Genomic DNA, 26,093 nt, shown 5'->3' with positions numbered 1-26,093 from the left:
GAAAAAACTCAGCTGTAATACACAAAATTACAGAGTGCAGTATTGCTAAAATATTTATATGCTTTTATCTGATCTATTTCCTAACCACAAGGTATTTGCCTGCGAATCCCTGGCACTTTTGATATTACCTGAAGGCAAATGGTATATAGATTTATACAAGTTATTTACAACAACAGCCAAGCCATTCCTCTGGAAACTAGGCTGCAGATCAAAGGATTGTTTTGATCTCTACTTAGCATATTTGTTTAACCTAGCCAGTGATTCTGAAAAGTGCACAAGCTTTTCGGTGATATGCAGAGCACCCTTTATCCGTCTTTTTCTTCTGTTAGCTCTGGATTTAAGTACTTTCTGTATTTAGGAGACAACTGGATTTGCCAGCTTTTGAAATTTAGTTGCCCACTGCTAGCAGTCTTGGCACTCAGAAATAGATAACTAGGTATGTTCCACTGCTAATCCTGATCGGCCTTGTAATAGTATTTGCGGACTGTACAGCACTCAATTAGGGCATAATGTGCTATTTTTATTTCCTTTAAGTTGGATTAAATGTGAAAACATGTTTGTTTTTTTCCAGTCTCCTCCACTGTTTACTGTGTGGGTACTTTGCAAAGTATTGTTTTATACTGTTTCAATCAGCAGCACTCTCCAGACAGGATTGCAAAATGTCAGGAGAAAAACAATGTCCAAACGCTCTCTAAAAAAGATGCCAGGGCAATCAGGAAATTTTCTGGAATGCTTAAGAGAATGCATATGCACACAATGCCCTAATTCTCCCTTACTTTGGGTTTGGGAAAGATGAGCCCAGGTTTATTGAGAGCCAAAAAAGGGGGCAGATGGCTCACAAGAGGGATAAACCTGGGAAGTCATGCTGTAAATGTGTTTTACAGAAAACAATGAAAGGAGCGGACAAAGCGATTGTGGCAAAGTCCTTTGGAAAATGGAAAAGCAGCTCTCTAAGGTCCAGGACCATGGAGAAGCCGGATGAGCCGTCCGAGGAGAGTAAGGAGGAGAGCCTTTCCAACTGCACCTGTGAAGCCCCCCAACTCGGCAAGAAACCAGTTGGTAAAAGTAACATATTTACTTATTTCGATTACATTCATACGACTCTGTCTCTCGGCTTATTTTTCTTGTGGCAATGTTAATTATTATTGTGGTGACTTTTTTTTTTCTTTTTTTACATCTGACTCTATGGCCTGCCATATCCGCTGAACAAACAAACCACATTGTTGGGCAGGAGAATTCCTTTTGAGGGAAAGTGTGTCTCCGATGATATAGTGTTGCCAGAAAAAGACAAAGCAAAAAATAGCAAACACAAAAACAGTCACAGGTGCATGGGAAAAAGAGAGAAGCGAGTGAATGGTCACTGCGGTCCCCAGGAGGTCTTTCAGTGTTAGCCAGTGCGGTGGGTGGACTTCTGACAAGGACGTTGGTTAGCAGCCAGGTGGAGTGTGTAACTGAGAATGCCTCTGTTTATTCTTTTCACATGCTAATGTGGCTCCTATGTGACTTTAATGCGGCAAAAACTTTTTCTTGGAGTTAACATTTTTGTTGTGGCGATACCTGCTACTGTATCACAGTGGTGGGCTGATTCAAAGGCAAAATTCTCTTTAATATGGGTTTGGGACTGTGCCAGGGATGGTATAGGCTGTATGTATGTTAAGGTTTTATGTCAGTGGAATATTTTCTGTGCAAACAGTTACAGATCTGCCTTTTTCCATCCTGAAAATGATAAGGGTTAGAGCTACAATTGGAGGCATTTTGTGCAGTTTAAGCATGTGCATTGACATTGAAATTGACATTGAATATTTTGAGCAGGCAGTCAAGGTTGTTATGTTGGGAATGGTATGTGACAAGGCAAAACTTTCTATCAAAAGGGACATATAACTTCAAATTTATGCTGTATAATATTTTTTGTAAAATATATTTTCTGACTCTTATCTAATTTGCTTCTTTTTATGTTTCCAAAAATTTTAAATGTGGACTACAATATAAAAAACAAATAAATCAGGCTTCTCACTTTGTAATAAAAGACTGCATGAGATCCCAAGTTCTGAGCAAATGCACCCCTATGTGGACAAAGTAAGAACAGTGGGGTATTTAGATGAAACAAACAGGCCATGTAGTATTTATCAGGTCACTGTTTCTCCTTCTTGTTAGTGTAATAGGCCATCAAAATTGCAGTAAACATATTTAGAAATATATCTTAAGCTCTCATTAGTGGTTCATGTGGCAGCCTCATGTCTAATCCAGTAGCACAGAGACGAGCAATATGGCCTCACGCTATGGTTCTTTCTATACCTTGTAGAGTACAATCTGTAAATAGCATAAAAGGCATTGCATCTGCCATCTGCACTTCTAGGAACTCTTCTGCATAGCCATTAAAACAAGCTGTCTCAGAGGACATCATTCGTATTTCAGCCTCAACCCTGAATTACTGTGTGTTCATTATAATTATAAGGGAGGAGTGTTGCCAGGCTAGCCTGCAGAATGCCAGGTGCACACTTCCATAATCTACCATTTTAAACAACTCAGAGCATTAACAACAGTATCTACATGCTATTCAGCCATTAGTTCACTCTGGCTTTCATGCTAAAACTCACATCAGTCATCTGAGCATTTTGTATGCTGCAACAGACATCATACAGGAAGGAAGTGCAATACTTTGTAGTGTTCCAGTTTCCTAAGCCTGCTTAGGTTATGTGACTGAGCCATGCCGCTGTGTGAAATTTTATCCCGATACTGGCACTGTATCCTTGTGAGGGAGTCTTGTAAAATAGGTTTACTTAGCGCCTTTGCTGGCATTTTCCGAAGATAGCAAATGCACAAACACTGTCCATGATCGGATTAACTGTTCAACAAAATGATGTAACTCTTTGTCTTTCTTGTGTGGCATAGGTTTCTATGCTTAAGTTTAGTGGTCATCCAGCGGAGAATAGACACATTTGAAATCCAGTCACATCATTATAATCCATAAATTGTGAATATAATAGATGACAGCCCTGGTTAGTCATCCTTATGTGACATGTGACTGCCCAGAGTGATTCACTCATCCCCAAAAAAAACCACTAGATTTTTTTCCAGATTCTGCTTAAAACTGCGCAACAACATTCCTTAATTAACACAAGTCCTAATTTGTTAGGCATTTAATTTTGAACTTAGCCTGATGTTCCTCTCCAGTGTTGAGGCGCAGGATTTAAATTGCATGTGATAAGTGTGAAAGATGTTTTGAAGCAACCATGTACAGTATAAAGTACGCTATGCCAAGTACACAGTGAACATGAATTTGCACCTGAGGACATATAGCTATACATCCAAAGTCACAAGGTCTGTCAAGACAAAATGTTAATTACACAATTTATGACAGAAATCTTTTGAAATATCTCCACGGATCTTGCTTATTTACATTTTAATTACTACTATTACTTATTCTTATTTTTTGGATGTGACCATAGCAAGCCCAATTCCTCCCCTACACTAGAAAGAAGCAAAATGACTGTTTTCCACTGGAGGTTTAGATGCTTGTTTATCACTTTTAAATACCATCATCTTTGCTGAAATCCCCTCTCAAAAGAACCTTTCACTTGCTGGAATAAATTCAAATTAAAATTTAAATCCCTCTTTGCATTTCTTCAGCCTTTTTTAAAATAGCTGCCTCCTTTTAGAAAGCTGTTTATGTAGTGATCTGTTCATAATCCAGTTTGTTTCTCAACAGCGAAAAACACAGAAATCGTATTATCACTATCTTGGAGAGATGATGCGAGAAATCAGGAAGTATAAATGTCTGGATCTGGGGAAGTTTTCAAAGTTGTAAAGCTGAAGAATATGGCTAAAGCCTCTCAATAAAGTAGTCTCTAACACTGCAATTTGACTTGCAAATGTAGAGAAAAATAAAGTACATTGTGCCCTGATAACTTCGGCACATTTCTGCAACCTTTAGCATGGCTTATATACAGATAAACAATGTGTGCTCATTCAACAAATACACAACATGTAGTGTTTTAGAAATCATGTACACTGTGTTTTTTCATAAACTATAGATGGATGGTTAATTAGAAATACTGATATGTGACACACTATTGGAAGACAAAATGTCAAAATGTTTGCACTGTGTCTGACAGGTCATGTCTGTAAACAGCTTATTTTTATAAGAAGAGGTGCTCACCTTCTATTTAACAGAGAAAAAAACAATATCTAATCAGAAGTACAACCAATATAAACACAAAAACAGACATTTACATGCAATTCCTTTTGATAGCAATCCATTTCAAATCTAAAATGACGCAGAAGAGGCAATAGGGAAATTTAATTTGCCAGAGCTAGATTGGATTTATTGTTTGGAAACAAATTATAATTGTGTCACAACAAAGTTACCCAAGATCTAAACAAAAGGAAATCAATGACCCACCCCCATTAATCACTCAAAGCCAGCTACTTGTGCTGAAGAAACTAACTTCATAATCAATTTCTTTGTTTTGCTCAAAGGGCATTTGCATTTTAGTTCATGTCAGCAAGCTTCCTGTATCTGGCGCAATCAAAAATTGCAAGCCATCCACATTAATGGAGTTTTTTTCCCCTATTTATTCAAGTGCATATCTCTGAATACTCAAGATGATTTTAGCTTATTATGCAAACTACCCGACAAATATTTTCAAAATAGAAAGAAAAAATCCGTCGAGTGGCAGACTTAACTTTTCTGAGGAGTCTTGTGCTTTCAGTATCAAAGTAAAATATTTGTTCTTTTAGTATTAATAACCCAAATCCACCAATCTTCTTAAGATGCTGCATATGAGCACCCTCAGGACTTTTGAGACCAGACTGAAATGCCTCCTGTTATCTGTGTCTAGACATACTATTACGGCCACCAAGGTCATTATCAAAGCGCGCATTATACACACCTGTTACCATTGTTTAGATGCTTGCTTTTTGGCTGAACATCCAAGCTCCTATCTGGCCACTTATAGGCGTGTCTGCTTCATTGTCTGCCTGCCTGAGTGGAAAAGATGGGCAGGGACCCCAAGAGACGCCCAGATCTGGACCTTACCTCTCAATGACACAACACAATGGGTCCACGGCCTCTGAACTACAAAAGGCACACATTGAGTGACCAGTCAGGCATTGATTTCTTAGATGTGAGAAATCAGATACTGTCATTTGAGGGCAGTAAATGTAAGAAACCAGCAGTGACCATTAATGACAGATGCCTTTATAGTTGTTATTGATTGAATGGATCATTTAAGCACTCGGTATAACCACATATATCTAACCTTTTTTTGCCTGATCGAAGCGTATTTACAAATTACAGAAGATCTTTTTATTCCTCCAAAGTCAGAGTTTGGTCAGTTGTCACGTCAATTACAACTGGACATTTTGCCACATCATATTATATTTTGTCTCGATCATAAGCTTTCATTCTAGGGCAGGAAGTACAAAAACTAAGTAGTGACCAATAGTGACTGATTAATTCATTGGTATTAATAATAAGGTAGTAATTATTATAATAATATGTATAATAATGAAAATACAACTATTTTAATCTCTAGCCATTCTCGACTGAGGAAGAAGTAATTGTTAGTCGCCTTTAATTCGCATGAGGGTCACAAATAGTATCATTTTGACTTTTACACCACTAATATCTAACTGGAGTTTTGGAGAGTTTGTCTCAATCAAACACTTTAATCTAAGGCTGAAAATGCACGGAAGAAGTAGTGACTGAAACTTTTTATTGTAACTGTTAAGGTTTGTTATTTATACTTGCGCTTATATAAGTAAAGAGGAAGTACAACCATGTTAATCACTGGCGTTCACAGTAGTTTACATTCAGGAATCAACTATACTTTTTCCGAATGCGTGCAAAATAAAGCCCTTCATTTGGATTTCTACACAACAGTCCATGTTTGGCCACCTGTCACATCAAGTCAATCCGTATCCTTATCGAAATTCAAATTTTATCTTTTATGTTCAACACGAGTATGTTTCACCCTCTGAGAGGAAGACTTTGTGAGTTTGGAGAAGAAACTCCAATATAACAGAGCCCTACTTCCAAAGGCATCAGTTCAAGGCAGAGAAAGAAAACCTCCTATATTTGTCCATAAAACATTTGAGATGTTATTGAAGTGTCTTCAAAGGACACTGAATATACATATTGTAAGGTTGCCCACGGTCACACACAAATCGCCCCAAAGGGGATTGCTGGGAAGTAATCTAATCATTTCTTTTAACTGAGACACAGTGACATGCAGTGTAGATAATGATCCCCATGAAAAATGTACTGTATTTTCAAAAGAATATTCCCTGTCTGTTGACATTAACATAAAGATAGTTCTACATCCTGGAGCCATATCAACAACATGCACTTATGTGTGGTTCCTTGTATTTGCATATGCAAATGTTTTTATTTTATTTCAATTCGGTCCTTTTATGTGACTTTCTGTGATGAACAAGCGGCATCAAGTGGTTGCACAATGAGGGTTCAGAACCACCAGGAAGAAGCGTTTGTGTCATTTAGACCAAGCTTAAAGCATTATAACCACAGTTTAATATAGATTTTTACACGTCGATCATATTCAATGGCACATTGTGAATATGCATTGTTGTTTGGCTGTACGGGCTGCCATGCGAAATTAGTCGCCGTGCTTTGTTGAAATTACGGGGCGGGGTGTTGAGTGAGGGGGTTTGTTGAAGTTATACTGCTGACATTTTGATCCTGCGCTGCATTAGAAGAATTCAGTTAAACATATTTGTGTAGGTTTACAGGAGTAAGGTATAGTGCTCAAAACAACAGGGTGCTGCGACCCTTCACTTTGCTTACATAATTTGCAGCAGAATGCAAAAAGCTTTTAGACACAGATGTGACCCATTGTAATACCCTTCTAAATGCAATCAAACACTTTCTACAAATATGAGCAGGACTTTTTAAATGTGAACCCTTGTTTGACATGTAATTTTGTCCAACCCACTCCTCTTTCATTTCTCCATCAGCTCTCTCCAGTTATGCCCACATTTTCAGTTGATGAAATAGCTTGACAAAACAGTAGTTTATGTTGCTCTGAATGAGGTCTCTCTCTCTCTCTCTCTCTCTCTCTCTCTGTTTTTTTTTTTTTTTTTTTTTTTTTTTTACAAATTTGAACAGATGTTAGGGCCAAAAGAAAATGTTCCATTTTGTAAAAGCCGTGTAGTGTTTTCCTCAATATGTTGCTCTCTCAAATTTTGTTAAGATTGCTTTACATGAGTTGATTCTTTTTGTGTTTTATTCCAAAAGAAATGATGTCTGGCTCATGACATGAAATAATCATCCCTAGAACAAGCTTCCTGTGTCCTCACAGCGAGATTGTCCACATCAGCTAACAAAGAAACATGTTATTTGATAAGATGCTTAGATAGACGGCTCTTTACTTTCATATGTTTGTATGATTATCAGGCACAAACAGAGAAAAGAGGGCAAAGCAGTGCAGGCCTGCTCTTCTTTGTATGTCTCTTTCACAGTGTACCATGAATTGGCTCTTGAAGACAGTTAGAAATTAGACTTTCAAATGAGGCATTAAACAAGGTGATGATCAACTGCCAAACCTTAAGTAATGATATTCTCCATCCTCAAGTCCCCGGCCTTGCATAACCAAATGCACAAATCACAGAAAAAAGAGCTGAAAATACATTATTATTACATATTGTGTTCACACGTCTGTCCCAGGGGACCAGGGGGGGACATAGCCGACAGATAAGCATGTTTGGGTGGCCCTACCATCAGCTGGGGGAAAGGGGTACGCTCAGATCTTAAGGGGGGGGGGGGGGCTCCCTCATGGGTATCACTTATTTTAAATCCCGAACCACACCATCCCTGCCCCCCACCTCTTTTTTTTTCTTTTGCCCCCCTTGCCCCAGGCTCCACCCAGAAGTGTGGTTGCCTTTGTCATTGTAATCTGGTCCTGTTTGCTAAACGCTTGCACTGTTTACTCTCTGCTACGGGGGCTTGTATGAACAGGAGTCAGCAGGATGCAGGGTGACATCACTTTAGCTGGGGGGGTGTTTGAAAAGCTGCATTTGTGATTTTCTCGGGGCCCCTCTTCTTTTTTTCTTCTTCTCTGTCTCTATCCAGGCCTGTCTAACGCATGAGCTAACTCAGGAGGCTAACATGGCCTACAGGGAGGAATTACACCTAATTACTTGAATAACTGCTAGGCAGCAGCCTTCCGTAGTCACCAAAAATCATTTCCAGGTCTCTGCCTTTTACTGATAGCCAGACTTCTCGTGACAGGAAAAAGCTCGGACAAAGCTTTTACATTCAAATGGGCCAGGAGAAATGAAACAGACTGACAGGTACAGACATAAAAAAAGGGGGGAAATCAAATTAACAGACAAGGATTTCATATCATCTATTTTTGTTGTTGCCGTAGCGATAAAGTCGCAGACATTGAAACTGGTCTGTTGAGCCATTGTTATCATCCCTGGCCATCTGCTGCTGAGGAGTGACATTCCCTCTCATTTGCATGATGAGTGATGTATGAGGAGCTTGGGAGGGCATATGCCCCGGTCTTATGACAAAGCAAGTGAAAGTTTTTTTTTTTAAAGACGGAAAATAAGGATCAATATATGAATAAGGCTGGATCAAGGAGAATGAAAAAAGGAAAAATCACCTGTGAGTGTTTTTTTTTGTGCATGTGAGTTTTTTTCCTGCATGTATGGTACATCTTCACTAAGCGCACACAAATCTGTGTGTGTGTGTCTGTGTGCGTGTGTGTGTGTGTCTGTGTGCGCGTGTATGTCTGTGCGAGCATACACGCGCAGGAGTAGAGGCTAGTGCGCGCATCTGCCTTCTTGTGTGCCTGTTTGTGTGTTTTGCGGATGTGGGAGTAGAGAGAGGAGGAGGGGGGTTGGTGGCTGTTGATGTGCAAATGTGCATCATGTTGAAGGGCTGTGAATGGGGAGGTGTGACGTAAAAAGGGACCCGAACGCAGGTGCTTATCTCGAGGCTGTCAAAGGCACAGTATGTCATATTCCTGGGGACTACCTTTCAAAGCCACAGCACCAGCTCAGCTATCAAGAGACTGGGAGAAAATCAAACTTTTTGGATCACAGCACTAGGTTGGTGTCAAAGTTCTTTTTATTTATTATAATGTCAGTTTGGTCAGCGTTTATCAACACCGATACTCTGTATGGTGTTTGTGACCGACAAGTCGTTCAGCTTTTATGCTGTCATGAAATGTAAAAGAGGAGCTGAAATTGAGAAGTGTTAGAAACTTATTCAGATTTACTCTGAGATTTACTCAACAGCTAAGCTTGTGTTAGTGGATTTTACAAGATTATGTGAAATAGCACTATCCTGGCAATCATTCTGAGCTGTGTCGGGGAGTATTTAGAAAATTTTGCAGCGGTGGTGAGCATTGTTTGGTGGATACAAATCAGTATTCTTAAAATCTTTGCTGGAAAGTGAGCGCAGCTTCAGTCCAGGTTACAGACAGTTTGAGAGGAGATTAAATGGCTCAAACTGTTTTTTGAGATGCATGACCTATTTTTGATCATGCAGATAGCATGAGATACTGTCTATCTAGATTAAATTCACAGCATTTGTGTGGAGTTTAAGCTTGTCTTAGAGGAGCACATGTTGGTATTGTGTGCAGAGACAAAGCATTGTCAGGTTGCCTGTGGCTTTGACAGTGACAGCTGTACATACAAGACCACTGAGCCTAATGCACTTAAACATTGACTCTGTGTTCCAATAACATATTTGAACAGTCACTGAAGTATTTTATTGCATCCTGTACTGTTTTTTTTCCTGTAATTCACACCGTTAGTCTTACAAAGTTTGAAAACTAATCCCTTGTGTTGAATTTTACATGGGCAGTTAAATTATTTAAAGAAAAAATCTTCTTTTGTGTTTATGGAAGAGATTAAAATTTGTATTAATTCAGCAGGGATGAAGCATTACATTCTGATCTGAATTTTTATTATTTGCATCGTAACTATGGCAAAGTTGAAAAAAGCTATATGCTAATCCTGATAGTGGTTTGATCGTAACCGTCTTCATGTGAACTTTTGTGTTATATGTGGCTAAGTGTAAGCTTTGAACAAATGCAAGAGGGGCCAAAGCACTCCACAGTCTCCAGAGCAACTATTGATTCAGGAGGACGGATGCTGGTTAGAAAAGTTCATCATTTACTAGTAAGTTACGGCTGAGATTCTACTCCATGACCCAACTTTGATTTGATCACTGCAAAACAAAAGTGGGAGTTTTTTTTCTTCACACATGAGCAGAGTTCGGGCTTTCTCTTGATTTTAAAAAAAAAAATGTCCTTTTTAGATTTTGCCTTTTGTTCTTTTGAACAACTGAAAATGATTTATTTTGCCTAAAGTCAAAAATATTCATGTTAACTGCCAACATCTGCTCAATCTGTCACTCATATCTATTCCCTTGTCTTTTAGAGACAATATACTCTGTAACCGCTGTGTTAACTTGTTTTTTTAGGTTTGGATAATTTTAGTATAAAAACTGGGAGAATCTTCAGGGGTGAAATTAATTTAAATGCTGGTTGTAATGCTGCCTGCTAGCCACCATTCAAAACAAAACTCCCATCAGCTTGTTTCAGTCAGCTCGCATCTCTCAACAACCAAGAAAAAAGAGCAACAAAAGACATTAGATAACACAGTGTTATGAAACAGTGTCATATTTCAATATGAACCCTTTCTAAGTTAAAAGTTATTTCACGGTAATGTTTAAAAGAGAACCGGCGAGTAAGGTTATAAAGTTACACGTCTCCTTTTTCTTTTAATTAGAACAGCAGCCCAGGCATTAGCAGGGATGTGTTGGAAAGCAGTGATAAGTAAGAGCCATTATTCCTGTGTGCTCCCCACCCTCGGCTTCAAAGCAGGATGTTAGTTGCTACACAACACATAAATGTAACCTGTGTTCGCCTCCAGGAACTGTCCATGGTACCTGCTGCTCAGCAAACCTGCACTCTCAAACTTATTCACATAGTTGCAACTACCCTAACTTCTGTACTGGGGGGAAAAACAACGTGTCGTTTTTTAAATTTATGTTGTGAAGAAATAAAAAAAAAAAAAAAAGCTTTTAATTTCAGATAGCTTAGCTCGTTTATTAGTCAGCTGCCGCAGCATGAACACAATGTAAATGACAAAACCACACGAAAAAGCTTGGCATACATGTGAGTCTGATAAATATTGTGTTACCTGTTTTGGACCAGACTGAAACTTCAGTTAGTTAATCCAGGAAAATGAATTATGTGGATTTAATTCAACAAGGTCTCAGAAATGATCCATCTGCTGTTGAGCAGCTGGTCAAAGGATAAATGTAATTAATTACTTAACTTTTGAACACTATTCCAGAAAAAACAGAGCTGTTTGTGTTTGACCTGATGAAAAAAAAAAAATGTAAGGCGACAGTTTACATATACCCTTAAATTCATATTTTTACATCGTGTATTTAAAGTAGTCACTTGCTTAAAACCTCTAAGTTTAAACATGGTCTTGTGGAATTGTATAATTAATGTATTTTCAGACATAATATATTGCTTAGAAAAAATATGATGTATTATTTTATATAAATCAGAGTTAGGTCCATAGTAAATTAAATATTTATGTTATATAATTAATTGTGTAGAAGATCAATTCTATAGACGTACACTGTCATTTCCTTTTTTTTTTCTGGTAGTTTCTTTAGTGGTGGACGGATCCTATCATGACACTCTTAAACTAGCCATTAATGATCATCACAACATTTTAAAAAATCTTCACAAAATATTTGTTTTTATATAAATGCAGTTATACGTTGTAGCTTAGGTCTCCTTTAAGCCAAAAGTATCTAAACATGTTAAAAAAGGTTTGATCAGGTTGGTTTTTTTTCTAAAGAAAGATGAAATAAAACACCTAAAATATCTCTCTCAGTCAATAGTTATTTTTGCTTGACAGGGCAGGACTATGAAATGTTCCCAATTAATATTACATGGGATTTCTTTTACGCCTTTTCTTTAAAAAAAATATATTTCAGCATTTACCTTGATAGTAATGTACCTCATTGGCTGTGGTTTTGTTTGTTGGCCTAACTATAAAGGATCTGCTTATACCCTTGTGGGTTGGGAAGAATTAGGATTTATGAATTTATTTCCTCTGTTGTATTGTTTAAACAGCTTTGGTTTAGTTTTGATCCCTTCCTCTTGCCTTTGAGGCTGTTCCACGGTGTCAGCTGTTGACTGATAGTAAGAGAACTGCCTCACAGTGTGAATGAAAGAAAACTAGCGGTTGGTAAACACTGATAAGGGATAAATAGAAAGCGGTCAGGCAGAGATAGTTCTGTGGGAGCCCAGATTGTGTGCGGTCTGTTAAAATGAGATTCTGAGCCTGTCCTTTTTATTCTTCCTCCCCTCCCCTCCCCTGTGCGGCGTTTGTCTGGAAAATCTCCAGTGACCCGGCTCGGCAGTCCCAGGCTGCAGTATTCTCTTTTTCTATTTGTTTTGTTTTCTAACAAGGGTCAAGTTGGCCAATAGACATGTCCCTGATGCTTATAGACAGCTGTCATGACTTCAAGTGCTCACAATAGTTACATTTTACACAAATTCATGGTTCTGCACCACTAAGCACTGCAGCTAGAGATTTGCTAAAAACTAAGAAATGCATGCTATTTTAAAAAACCCTCTTTTAATACCTATTGTTTTGATTTACCTCAAAATTGAGCAGAGCAGAGCAGTGGCTCTCTTCTTATGTTAACCCTTACATATATGCTCAGGGTATATTATCAAGTCAGTGCTACATGTATATATCACCAGTGATATTAAATACAGTCCCATAATAATGAATTTACACTCTCTTCTCTTTGGACCCTGAGGAATATAAATGTAATTCCTTAATTGAAATCACTCTGCTGTTTTATTCAATTGTTTTCTTAGAAGAAGCTCGCTCCTCTATGTAATCAGTGTTTTTTTTTCTTTCCGGGGTGAATCTATCTTTTATGTGATTAAAAAGACCTTCAGAGGTCTTACCTTGAGGATCTCCACGTGGTGTATTTACACAGAAAATAATTCAGCCTATTGTAGCCCGGCAGCTAATGAGATTGGTTGTTAAGTGAATGACACAAAGGCTACAAAAAAAAAAAAAAAGAAAAGAAAAGCTTAGCGTTTCGGGTGAATATCACAGTGTCCCTGCACACACACTCACACTCACACTCACACACACAAACCAAACACACTCTCTCATCAGGCAGCGAGGCTCTGGACTGTACCCCGTACCCCACCTCGATATCCTTCTGCTCCGTCTCCTCCCCGATGTCAGTATGAGAGGCAAAACAAAGGCTAAAAGGGGCATGGTAAGTCGAGCTCGCCGTTCTGCCCTGTCGGACATGTTAACATGAGTGAGTGTAGATGTAGGAGACAAGTGATGCTGTTTGTCTGTGCGAGGATGTGCTGTGCTGTGTAAGCCTCAGGCTCAGATAAGTACATTCATTGAAGGGTCAATAACAGTGATGCTGGTTTATGTGACTCAGAAGAAGACCTCCACGTTTTTCTTTTTCTTCTTGAGCATTCTTAACTTCTGGATTGCTGCTAAAACTTTTCTGTCTGAGTCTTTTTGCGTGCGGCTTTCTCATCTGCACTTTGTGTTTTGTGAACTGTATGTCAAAGCTGTGTTTGGGTTTTTATTCACTGAAGTGTAAAGGTTTATTTTTTTATGTCTGAGACGTAGTTTAATGTTGTTGACCCTTGAGTAGTGGTTGATGAAGTGTAAGTCTAAAGATTAATTGAAAGATAACTGAACTGTTAGCAGAAAAAAGCATGAGAGGATCTTTTTAAGCATCTAGACTTTATTTGTATTGCTGTTGAACAGTTACATACTAGTTTAAAAGTGAATAGACGTTATTTTGACAAATTTTGAACGCTGTGCAGATATCTGTTACCATCCATCGGACTCCTCTTCTTTCTGATCTCTGTATAGTAGCATCGGAGCATCATTACTGATTGCTGTAATATAAAAATTGTAAGTGCATTAGCTTATCATGCTCTACTGTCAGGCTGGAAAAGTGGGTTAAAGTCCATCGTGTATATTAAACCCTGGACTTAAGTCAAATTTACATTTTGTTAAAGATTACTCCTTTTATTGATGCACATAATCATATTCATGGACCATCTGCTGATTTGGCAAGCATGGATCAAACTCACAAAACAGCTCTGCTAACCTCTTAAGTACAAAATAGTCTGGCTTAACTCTGCTAGCCCAGAAGTGTGTGCGCACCAGTGTGAGAGATTGTATGGATATTGGATAATACTTAATTTAGATCCTCCCGGCTGCTCATGCCATATTTTATTTTATCATGATCGCTTTGGTGGCAGACCAGCGCTCGTGTTTGAACAACTGAGCAAATAATGTTTGTCTGACAATAAGCAAAGCAGAATCTTGCTATGAGGAATCTGATTAAACTCTTGACCACGGCGTACAGCTCTGAGTTTATATCTGTCGCCATGGTAACGCAGATTTCTTAGTGCAGCTTTGCACACTTCCACCTGGTTTGTTGAGCGGCGGTGCGGACCTCACCTCTCGAGTGTAGTAAAACGCTGCTTAAGGTGTTTCTAGTTATCCTGATGTCTGATTTGATCCTGAATTATACCGCAGTATGCGTTTCACAGAAAAAGGAATTCACCATCGGGCATCCTTACTGCATGAAATACTTATGTTCAACTCATTCCAAACAAAGCTTACGCAGATTGAGAATTCATATGCCAGAGGTAAATCCGAGTTAACACGGATTTATACTGGCATGAGTTAAAGGACTAGAGTTTGTAATCCAGGTGGCCAAGGGATTTTACCATACAGTGGCAAAAATCACTTAAAACTCCCCCAACATCCTAAGCCACTGAGCTCAGTGAGCAGACAGATTGTTCAGAATTGATGACAGCACAACTATATCAGAGCTGGACTCAGTATCTGTGTGTGCATGTGATTGTGCGTCTCTACGTACGCCTGTGTATGTTCGTGTGTGCACATATGTGAGCATGTTTGCTTCCTATATATACTCAATTAGTACTAAAGGGTTATTTTAGAATTAGACCTTGACAGATTGGTATTATTCTGCTTCAACAGGGTAGGGGAGGTGTTTGGGGAATACTGCCTTCTATCTGCATAAACATCAGTAGCATAAATACAAAGACACCAACCCCCATTTCAACGGCCTCTGACTGATGAGTAAAGTGATCAAAGTGGCTCTAATATTCAAATGATCAACATTTTAAAGTCTTTTCTTGATATCCAGTACATGAAAAAGTAAAAGGCAAACAAAGGTGCGTCTTTATAAGTGAATGGGTTAGTATGTGTGTGTGTGTGAACGTGCGCACCCATGTGCACATGTGTGTGGAGGACAGAGGAGCACAGATAGAGTGGGGTTGTTTAATGACAGGAACAGCTGACTCATTTAGAGAGAGCAGTGAAAGGTAATTAACCCTGGGAAAACTACAGCTGCCATGCGAGCTGTTCACTTCAGCGCAATCTGATTAGGAATCACTGCTCGAGTCCCTGACTCCTTTCAGACGCTGTGTGTTTCGAGGTAAACTTTTCCTCTTTGCCCCTGAGAGCCCCGGAGCACTGGAGACCTGCCTTTTGTGACGGGGGGATTAGCTGGAGCGGTTACTACGTTTCTCCAAATTGCAGACCACCTGGTAGCATTCATGCCACCTCCTCCATGAAAGGGCCTCCTTGGGCAGGAACAATGAGCAGGATTACTCTGCTCATTGTTACACCAGGGCTGGAACTTCTATTTCCCCAAACACCTGTCCCTAAATTAGACAGGTTTGAAAAACCATGTTCATGACAGAATTCAAAGATTCAAACTAACATGAGAGTGGTTCGGCCGTCTGGAGGCTTGCCAATGGGTGAATTGTCTGCCACTCTGTTTATTATGCTATTGATTCACAGTGTTGTGTAAGAAGATACTAATTTTATTTGTCCCGATATTTTGGTGCTCTTAATTGGATTGAAATTCACAAATAAAATAGCATATCATCTAGGCCCCTTTCATACGATGAGGGAACTAAAAAGCACGAGAAATTTGGTCAAAAACAGAAATTGGCTCTTTGATGTCAGAAGAAACAATCTGGACTTGGTGCCTCCGTGTGGTCCGGCTCCAGATGAACTCAATTTAGAGGGAAGGCTTTGGGATGACTTTGGAAAGCGATTACAAGATTCATAAATCACCTCGGCAAAGGTGTCACCATCTGACTCTTTTATGGGACTCTTGCTAACTGTGTCCAATAACAAGTTTCCCCTGTAGTTATGCCATCATAACAAATCATTGAAGCGATAGTGGCTAGCCAGGCTCCTAATTGTCTGTTAAGAATTCTGTGAGCTGTGTTCTTTTATTGAAGCATCTCTGTCTTGGAGAAGTGATAAGATGCCAATACGCTCCTCTATAAAAGTACTCTTTGGCAAAAGGCACAAACACTTTGCTTGGCCGTCAGGGTAGCTGTGAGGCTGTTATATCTGAAATCGCAGTTGACTTCAAGATTTTTTACTGTGTATGCTTGAATCCAGAAACCCCTATAAGGCGGAGGAATGCTCATAAATTGCCGGCAGAATAATTTACTTTCAGATTCACAATTTGTTCTCAATTTTGTTTGAAAGGGTACTTTATATGAAAGGGAAACATAGTCTGCCCAAGGTTTTATTCCACAGATATTTTGATTAAACTAAATAAATCCATCCAATCTGTCTATTTTGAGCTTGAAGAGAGAACAGTTATCAAAGAAAAAAAACATCTCAAAAGACATTTTCAAGTGTAGTTTAGGGTTGATAGTCTGACAAACATTGACCAATAGTCAAGCAATAATAAAAAAGGACCAAGTTTTCAACATAGATTAGTCACCTTAAATCCTCTTTCCCCCTCCCCCCTTCCGAAATATATCTCAGCTATTATTCTATGTCCAGCTGGTATTTAGGCACAGGGCGTCTGATGGCTCCCTGGCCACCTCGCAAAAAGGACAAAAAAAGAAAAAGTTGTTTATCTAAATACTCTCTGAACAGAAGTTGATTTTAATCTCTGTGCAGAGCTTAATTTAGTCCCCACAAACACATTTGCATGTCAATGAAAATAGCAAAAGCAATCGCCTGCCTTTTTTTTTTGTTGGTACACAATTTAACCTGCTTTCCAACGACAGAGGCGTTTCCAAGCAGGTATATTCCTGCCAGCTCACCTTTCGCTTGAACTTTGACTATTTTTATGTTCAGCCAGTTCTTTTCAACGACTAAAACTCCCCATAGGGTAAATATAAATTATGATCAGTTCACTTTATCCCGAGACATCCATTACAAGGGAAAATGAAAGTACAAGGTGCTATCTCCTGCCGTTTGCTCTTTATTCTACATAAACAGAAAACACTTAGCATGTAAAATTAATGTGAAAATTATTCCCGGGGTAAACTATAAACACAGAAGTTACCCCGCACATTTACCCTTTTTTTCTCCTTCCCCTAGATCAGAGTGTAATTGCCAGTAATCAGGTCTGTTTGCTGCTGATAAAACCACTCTGAATGCGAGGAACCCTCTTTGTGTGATGACTCAATTATGCCAGAAGTGGCTCATCAAACCTGGCCCATCAGCTGCTTTAATAAATAAGGAGGAAAACTTGCTGCAGGCGCATTATAATTCCATTCATTCCATAATTAAATCCATTCCAGTTTTAACCCTTCGCTCTGTGTGCTTCTGGAAGAGGAAACAAAAACAAGGAGAGAGGGGGGTGGGGTGGGGTGGGGGGTTGGGGGTGGGGGGGGTGGGTAAGTACACACCAGACAGTGACCTTGCACAGAGCACCCATCCGTTCCCTATAATTCAAAATGATACTGTTGAAGAAAGGTTAAGAGAAGGCTTGCGCAGAAAAGGATGAGAATCAGTTAAGACCTGGCTTCTTTTTTGTATCATGTATGCATTGTTTCCATACGCAGCCTTACACAGTAATTATATTAAACAAGTAATCTAATCATAACAGTTGCTTGGTTGAGTGTGCAGCACTGACATTTTGAAATCTTATTTGGTGTAATCTCATTTGCCTCTATCATCTCGCCTGTACCCCTCTATCTGAAAGGAAATGTAAATAATGTAATTAATTTTATGCTCTCCAGAATCTTACTTTGCTACTCCGGCCCCGTTTTATTGGCTTCAAGATGAGGTATCAGCACTGTGTTGTTGTTTTTTTTTAAACTCCACCACAATAATGTCTGTGTTAATTACATGAGAGCGTCCCAAGTGCTCGGATAAGCTGGGAACAAGGGGACACAAAGACTCAAGGTCAGTGATGAATCTCCACAGCAGCTGCATGGTATTAATAAGGCATTATATGAAAAATAATCATAATAGCATCACTTACAACAAAATGCAAGAGTGCGTCGGGGTGTTTTACAGATATTTCCTCTCCACGGTCTCAGCTTGGATCCAGCCTTTCTGATAATGGTGAGAGGCATTGGTTATTCATGACTGCTGGACTGGGAAGGTCTCCCTCTTTTTTTTTTTTTTTTTTTTTTACCCCAGTCGCGGCCCATTCTCTTCCTCTGTGGTGGGAATGCTAGCAGATGGGGTTAGGGGGGAATGGGCTGGGCTCAAGGACAGCTAGCATCCAGATTAACACATAGAAAATCTCATAGACCCCAAGCATCAGGCTGCCTCCTTTCCCCCCTGAGAAATCTGCCCTAGACACAGGGAAACCGTCCTCTCTAAAGCATTATTTGTGTAGGGGTGTGTGCACCAGAGGAGGAGAAAGGGGGGGGGGGGGGGAGGGGCGCATAAATATGATTCAGCAGATGACGAACCAGCTCAAATAGTAGAGTCTTTTTTCATATGCTAATGAAACTGGGTGAATAACCCCCTTCCCTCCCCATCTTTTCCCCCTCAGTTTTGTTTTTTGTGGGGAAGTGCTCTGTGAGCTATAATTAAGAAGATGTTGTTTTCTTTTCTTTTTTCAAAGCTAACAGAAATAAATAATTCCATAATAAGATCTGTGAAGTGAAGAGGCTTAATGTACTCATTGTGTTCATCCTTGTTTTCCCTCTTGGATGTTTTGTATTAATTAGAAGCAAGCAATTTGATCTCTGTCAAGCAATCAATTTGCATTGTGCTTCTGAGTCCATGTGAGAGTATTAATGCTCTCTTACAATCTTTTTTCTGACTGTATGGCTCTGTGTTATGAAAGTACAACGCTAAAAATCTCCAGAAAGATGCAACAGAAGTCATTAAGTAACTCTATTTTCATATATGTTGTTTTTGTGTGTGTTCTAGATAATGAATTACACTATCACCTCCTGAGAAAAAACAAGTGGGAAAACATCGACCAGACTGGACAGTGCGGATCGGGCATCTTATCCTACAGAGTGCTTGGAAAACTACGATCAAAGGTAAACACCCAATCAGCTCTTACATTTTTCATTTGTGGTGAAAGTTACTTTTTTTAAGGGCCAAAAAGTCTCTTGTGATGAATGATTGTGCAACAGTGTTTTGGATAAGTAGCACTCTTAAGTGGTGGAGTGTCACTGCTCCTTTGACCACAGTGAACACAAGCAGAGATTGTTTTTTTACTTATGTAGAGCTGTGGGTGGTTGGCAGATAATACACTCTGTAAAAGGCACAGCTGAGTCAGCCTTTACCAAAGTAAATGTTGCCTGTAGTTGTGAGGTGTTCTCACTTGGATGTGTACCTGATTAAACTTCCTTAATACAAAGTTTAGTGAGATCTTTAATACGGTATTTATGTGTAAAGGACAATTCTAGAGTTTGAACTATGCTAATGTTTACTGGGATCAGTTTCTTCTCATAAAGAAGTGGCAGGTATCTGTGAATGTGAATTTTGAACGACATGGAAATAAATCAGCAGGTAGTAGTTATATTAAGTAATCATCATCTTTAACAAGCGTACTCAGTAAAGTAAATCTCTGGGTGTTTACTTTTGAAATAGGGATCCTACAACAATCCCAACAAATCTCTGATAACATTGACATGAGTAGTTGTCTTCTACACAGAAATGTAACGTCAGAGAAGAGGCTGGGATGGCAGGGGCAACAAACTGTAGATGGAAACTAGCATTCTTAACTTGCAACTTAAATAATTAAATGTATGTATTGTAAGCAGTATATAAATGGAATTAATAACAAGGTGCAATGTCGTTGCATGCAGATATACTGGGATTTTTTTTACATACATTTATCAACAATTCAAATCTATAAAGACATATTTTGTATTACAACTGAGCGTTGTCATATATATTTTATTTTTATACACCACTCTCCATCTATGGTTGCCAACATGTACAGTTATAATTACTGATGAATGTATGAAAAATGATATTCAACTTCATAATAATGTCTTACAAACCCTTTATGATATTCAGCTTGCTGCTTGTAAAGATGTCTTATAGGGCTTCGAATTTATATTAGCATTCAACTTTCATACATGGGTGACCAGCGTATTATACAGCCTAGCGCTCTGCATAAGAAATGACCCTCTGAGCAGGAGAAACGTCATACCATCATAATAGTTAGGGTCCATTATATACATTTCTCAACCAGATATGTATCAGGATATCATCTAAATTCTCCTGTTTGACCCTGAATGTATCTATTTGTTCTGCTTTTGTAAACACTCAGCATCACATGTTTGTCCATGTTGTTGCCGTGCCAGGACTACCTATTCGTACGCCAGAGTGTCCACCGAGGCCTTCACTAATGTCTTGTTACTTGTCACTTCTTATGTGAATTAGATTTACAGTAGCCTGTGCTTTGTCAGGATCAGCTTTGTCATTGTTGTGTGAGAAATGCACATATAGCAGACTTTATGAGCGGTGCTTACACAACAAAGGTTTGGGTTTGCTTGTCAGACTCAAACATCTATAATATGGGAAAATGGATATTCAGCTTTTAAATAGAAAGAAATATGAAGCAATCTTCAGATTCCAAGATTAATTAAGTTTTTACGTTTTTATGTGAAGTTTTCGAGCAGTATTGAATTATTTGTTGAATCCTGTAGCATTGAGTTTTCTTATGCTATAAGATGATAGCATGCTAACATCATTACAAACACATATTCCTTTATAAATCCAGATAAATACATAAACAAGAAAATGTCTAACATTTTTACGATGAAGTACTGTGTTTTACATGAAAAGGGCGCTTCTCAAATGTCAGGCATAAAAATAAAAAAACACACCCTGGTAACAACTGTGTGTGTCACTGGTGATATTTTAGTACTCTGATAGCATCATTTGAACTTTGATTAATGTCCATGTTATAATCTCAGGTTGGAAAAAAAGTAAGAGCAACATTTTGTTTTCAAAACAACACATTTATAGGAAATGTTGAAGCATGTCTGTGTGGAAAAGTGCAACAAACTAATGAGGTACATTCGTTTTTTACAGAATGTAATCTATAGTGTTTGTGAGTTGTTTGTCTCAATAGGCTGTAGTAATCAAAAGTAATGAACCTATTATGAGCAGGACCTCTGAGGGCCCGGCGTGGCATTAAGAGTGTGGCACATAAAAGGTTTATTAAAGGAAATTAAGGTCCATCACTGCCACACCTGCTCCCCTATTATAAATGTATGACAGGTCAGTGCCTTCAATCACAACAGCAAACGAGAGAGAGGAGTCATGTTTCCCATTACCAGGGAAAAGTAACAGCATATCCTATGACTCACAGATTTCACTGGCCTGTGACCACTATACGCCACCATCAGCCTGGAATAATTATGTTTAATAGGTTTTATTTGGGACACACAAGCAACAGCCCGCCAGAGTGGATGGATTTTAGCAACTATTTCTGTCTAAACACGCACAGGGAGGTTTTGTCCGTACATTCATGTCATGTTTTTGGTGTCATTACATGTTCCTCACTTTAAAAGTTTTTTTTTTTTAATCCTAAAATTATGTTTTACATTTTTTTTGAGAGCATTGTGATTTTGAACGCAAAACTGATTGTAAGGCTCACTAGCTATGATTGACAGACAAATAAAATCCCCACTAATCTTCTTCATCTTTTAAATGGTGATACTTATTTTCATATCAAATAAAGAAACTATAGTCAAAAACATGAAATCTGTATGGTTAGAGGATCATTTGTATATTTTCTTTACAGATGGATTCTGAAGGTGAAGAGCAAACATTGAAAGCCTGTAACGGTAGCACAGGTGAGTACAGCTATTTAACTAAATGCACACACACATATTCCACTCACCGCCATGGGCTAGGGGTATCAGTTCAACAATCCAACTTTATAACTGTCAATTTTATGTATTATCTTACCGGTCTGAAGAGCACTGCACTGCCATTTCATTATTCAGAGGGGAATAACTTCATTAAATTGAAACACTGGCTCAAATTAGTTAAGGAGTGTGTCTATATTGTGTGATTGAAAACCTCTAGACTGGATATGTCATTATTTGAGTGTTCAGGGCCTCCGAGGCCTTTCACTATCCGCGCTGCAGCTATTACTACATGTGGGGAAATTCATGAAAAGTGTTATTATTATTGGTCGTGCTTCATGCGAGTAGGGGTAGAACTTGTGAATGAGATGTACGCAGAGCCTCTGGGAAAAATTGATTTAGCCTTTTAGATCATGTTGTCAATGCTGTCAAAGGATGAGCGACTGTTTGTGTCAGACTGAATGAAAAGCTTTTCAGATCAATGAAAAGCCCACTTCTCCATCCTTATACTGATTACACCTGATGGCATTGGACAAGACAATCAAAAAAACCTCTTTGATAAAAAGTGGCATAAAACGATAGAAGCCCAGGTGATACTATATCCTTAAACCATTATCTACAAAACAAATATTTACAGAACATAAAATCTTATCAGCTCTAGTCCAAAAGGAGTGAGCTGCTTTGAACCTTTGAGGAAGAATAGGTGGGCAGATGCTGTGCCACAGTAGTGGAAATGTAAACATGACTTTTTATCTGATCTTTGTTTTTTGTCTGTTTCATAGGGCTTGCTGACTGCATCACTGAGATTCACAGGTAAACACTTTTAATTTTCTCATCTTTTTTTTAAATCTTCATGCCAAAAATATTTTTTTTATTTTTTCCTAGATCATAATTGTGATTTAGAGGGGTTTAACTTTATAAAAACACTTTCTTATTTAACCAGTTAGAGCTTAAAAAAAGCCAACTGAGGCCTTTGTTGACCCTGCTGGGCTTTTTGTCCCTTCCCCTCTTCCCTCCAGCCCATATGGGTCCATGGCGAGGAAGAGGAGTGCTCAGGAAGGGGTGCAGGGCGCCCCCGTCAACAAGAGAAAGTCCCTGCTGATGAAGCCCCGCCACTACAGCCCCAGTGAGGCATGTGAAGAGGAGAGCGAGGACCTGGCACCGCCAAAGGACAAAGAAGAGCTGAGGAACATTGACACTCCAGCAGGTAAACAGATGTCCTGTTGTTTTGTCTGTTTTGATGAACAATTGACGCTGAATTTTAAAATCCCATCTGTTGCATTCATATTTCCCTCCCTCTGCCATCAGCCAGCAGCCGCAGTCATTGTGCAGTGGAAGTGAAAGACTACACTGCTGGGTCCACATTAGTTGTGTCTCACGTCCACAAATTGAAGTTTTGACAGCTGATCTGCCATGATATTTCTGGCGTGGCTTTACCGTCTCTTGATGGGGCCAGATTTCAGACCCCCTCATCTGTCCTCTTTCAATAGCCCGTCCAAACCCATTGAATCCATAGAATGAAAAACTGAGAAAGAAAGGGAGCACCAGTTCACTTTGATTTAAATTAAACTTCTTACGTCCCTTTTAACTGAATTTTTATTGAAGTCCTCTTCTGTGAAATACAAACAAGCTTCAGCGTCGCTTGGCTGATGCTCTGATGTTTGACTGTTACATTTTTACAAAGACTTTACGACAGCACAGGAACATTTCATCGACAACAGTTAGAAATTGTGTATTTTCACTTGTGCCACTGGCCTTTTCACAAGCAAAAATGTTTTTCCTTTTTTCCCAATGAATTGAATTTGGTACTTTTGGCAACAATGCTCGTGGTGTACATGTGCATTCTCGCCCACTATAATCTGCGCTGATTTGGTATATTTTTAACGATGTAACTAAGCAACAAACGTAATTGTCCCTTTCAAAAGCTTTTGTTAGGCCCTCTAACACAGTCTAATACATAATTAGGCATAATGTCTACGGCTCATTATAGTACACATGTGTGTAGTTAAATGGACCAGGAGAGTAGCTCACTGAATTGTGTGGATTCATTGGAAATGGAATTTATTTGTTTCCTAGGTTCATATTACATTACAATTATCCAAGTAATTCACTGTGCATCATCAGTTTTTCCTTTTGTTGATGTGTATTTAAAATACTTTTCTTTTTTATCATCCAACAGTGATTGACTGCTGTATATTTTCCTGATTTGAACCTGATATTCAGCGGAGCAGATTTAAAACAAAACAAAATGCTGCCAGAATAAAATTTCAAAAAAAATCTGAGTGTTAAATCATCACGGATATTGATAAACAATTTCAGAGCATATTTTCCTGTTATTGTCAGTTTTGGGGGGGCTATTTTCTGTGTTAAAAAAAACAACAAAAATTGGAAAAGTGGACTGGAAGCAATAAGATTTTTTGCTGTGGGAAGCTGGTCATATCTGCATTTTAACAAAAAGGGAGAAAAATAAGCCTCTCGTTTGGTTGGGCCACACTGCGTTCAACTCCAGCCAACTGCAGCCCTGCTGCAGAGTGCTGGTAATGGCTATTCTGGAGTACAAACTGTTCACCTGTTCCAACACACAAACCACCGGAGGGATCCAAGTTTTTTTCCTCCATCCCTTTCCTTTTTTTAACTGCACTTCTGTGTCTCTGGGTTTCTATGTGTGTGTGTGTGTGTGTGTGTGTGTGTGTGTGTGTATATACGTCTGTGTGCCTGTCTGACTGTATGCCGCTGTGTCAGGCCGGGAGTCCATCTGGATGAAAAACAAAACCCTTGTTGCTTCCCTCATATATGTAAATAAGTGGCTTTCATTTTTTTTCATTCAAAAAGGTTTGTCTTAACACACCTTTTTCAGACTTTTTTTCACAACAGAAAAATGTCAATAACATATCTTCATATTGTTTAAAATATATTTGAAACTCTATATTCTAATGAATTTCATACTGTAAAAAATGACACACTAGCAAACAACAGTTTGTCTTTTTATTAGTGCCACATAATTGATGTTAAAGCTCTTTCAGTGGGGATTAAGTTTGGGGCTTTTTCTCATGAATAAGTAGTAGCTGTCTGATAATGCCTCTTTCTGTGTGTGATCTGATTCTCACAATCCATCTCTATCTATCTCCTCAACACATCGAATCCCACTTTTGGGTCGGGTGTCTAGCCACTTAAGAGGATCTAGCCCTACAGAAAGTAAAAATCCTCACAGTGCAAAGAGCCTTAATCGAGCATAAGTTTGAATGGTGTCGGGGGATCAAGAGAGATTTTGTTGAATCAATCCAGATGATAGCTTTCCATTGTTAATCACTGACCATGACTTACTATATAATCAGTGGTGTTAATAAAGACTTGTTTCAGATGCTTTTTAAGGGATAACATTAACCCTCTTTGTCCACTGATCAGACTTTTTGTGTGGAGGGCTTTGCGATATCTTCTGGCTTTCTGTACATGCGGCTAGGATTTCTGGATTTACCCTAAAAAGATTGACGGCCATGGGTCAACACAAATTAAATTATTAAGAGCACTTAGAAGAATAAGCTGGAGAAAAGAGATTTGGAGGAAATTAGTGTAGAAATGAAAGAAATAATGTGTGTATACATTTTAATAATTTGCCGTAATACTACTGCATTTTTCATTTATGGTATCATATCACACCCTGAAAAATTAGAAAAATCATACGACTGAAATGTATCACGTTTAAAAATGTATATATTTCTTTGTGTGAAAGAGTCGCCTCACTCTGCAATGTCTGATTCTGATTCTAATGTCCATGATGAGTTTTTAATATTGTCAGACTTTAATGAGAAGCTATGTGACGATCTAAGATGAGTCAAAAATGTAATAAGACAAATCCATAGAGGCAGCAGAAAATTAAGAAAACTGAAAAATGTCTTCTTTAATACATTGAATGGGTCCCATTAAATCATATTTAAT

At 38.7% G+C, this 26,093-nt stretch overlaps 1 protein-coding gene across 12 annotated transcripts in view; it reads left to right on the top strand.

Annotated features, from left to right (window-relative positions):
* Positions 1-888: 888 nt before the first annotated feature.
* st18 (ST18 C2H2C-type zinc finger transcription factor) overlaps positions 889-26,093 on the top strand; it is a 39,933-nt gene continuing 14,728 nt past the window's right edge. For 6 of the 12 annotated variants that reach the window (XM_065954164.1, XM_065954160.1, XM_065954162.1 and 3 more), the window contains exons 1-5: positions 889-1,059; positions 19,249-19,364; positions 22,091-22,142; positions 22,940-22,970; positions 23,177-23,364. In XM_065954164.1, the coding sequence (XP_065810236.1) occupies positions 891-1,059; positions 19,249-19,364; positions 22,091-22,142; positions 22,940-22,970; positions 23,177-23,364 (556 nt within the window). In that variant the 5' untranslated portion in view covers positions 889-890. Of the gene's footprint in view, positions 1,060-8,592; positions 8,630-8,869; positions 9,076-13,150; positions 13,307-18,245; positions 18,265-19,248; positions 19,365-22,090; positions 22,143-22,939; positions 22,971-23,176; positions 23,365-26,093 lie in introns of those variants that run through there. The other 6 variants (XM_065954163.1, XM_020649550.3, XM_020649551.3 and 3 more) reach the window with 6 other exon arrangements.

This window comes from Labrus bergylta, chromosome 4, assembly GCF_963930695.1.
Source record: "Labrus bergylta chromosome 4, fLabBer1.1, whole genome shotgun sequence".
NCBI classification, from domain to species: Eukaryota; Metazoa; Chordata; class Actinopteri; order Labriformes; family Labridae; genus Labrus; species Labrus bergylta.
The sequence above is the reverse complement of the archived record's forward strand: the minus strand, read 5'-3'. Positions and strand labels throughout refer to the sequence as shown.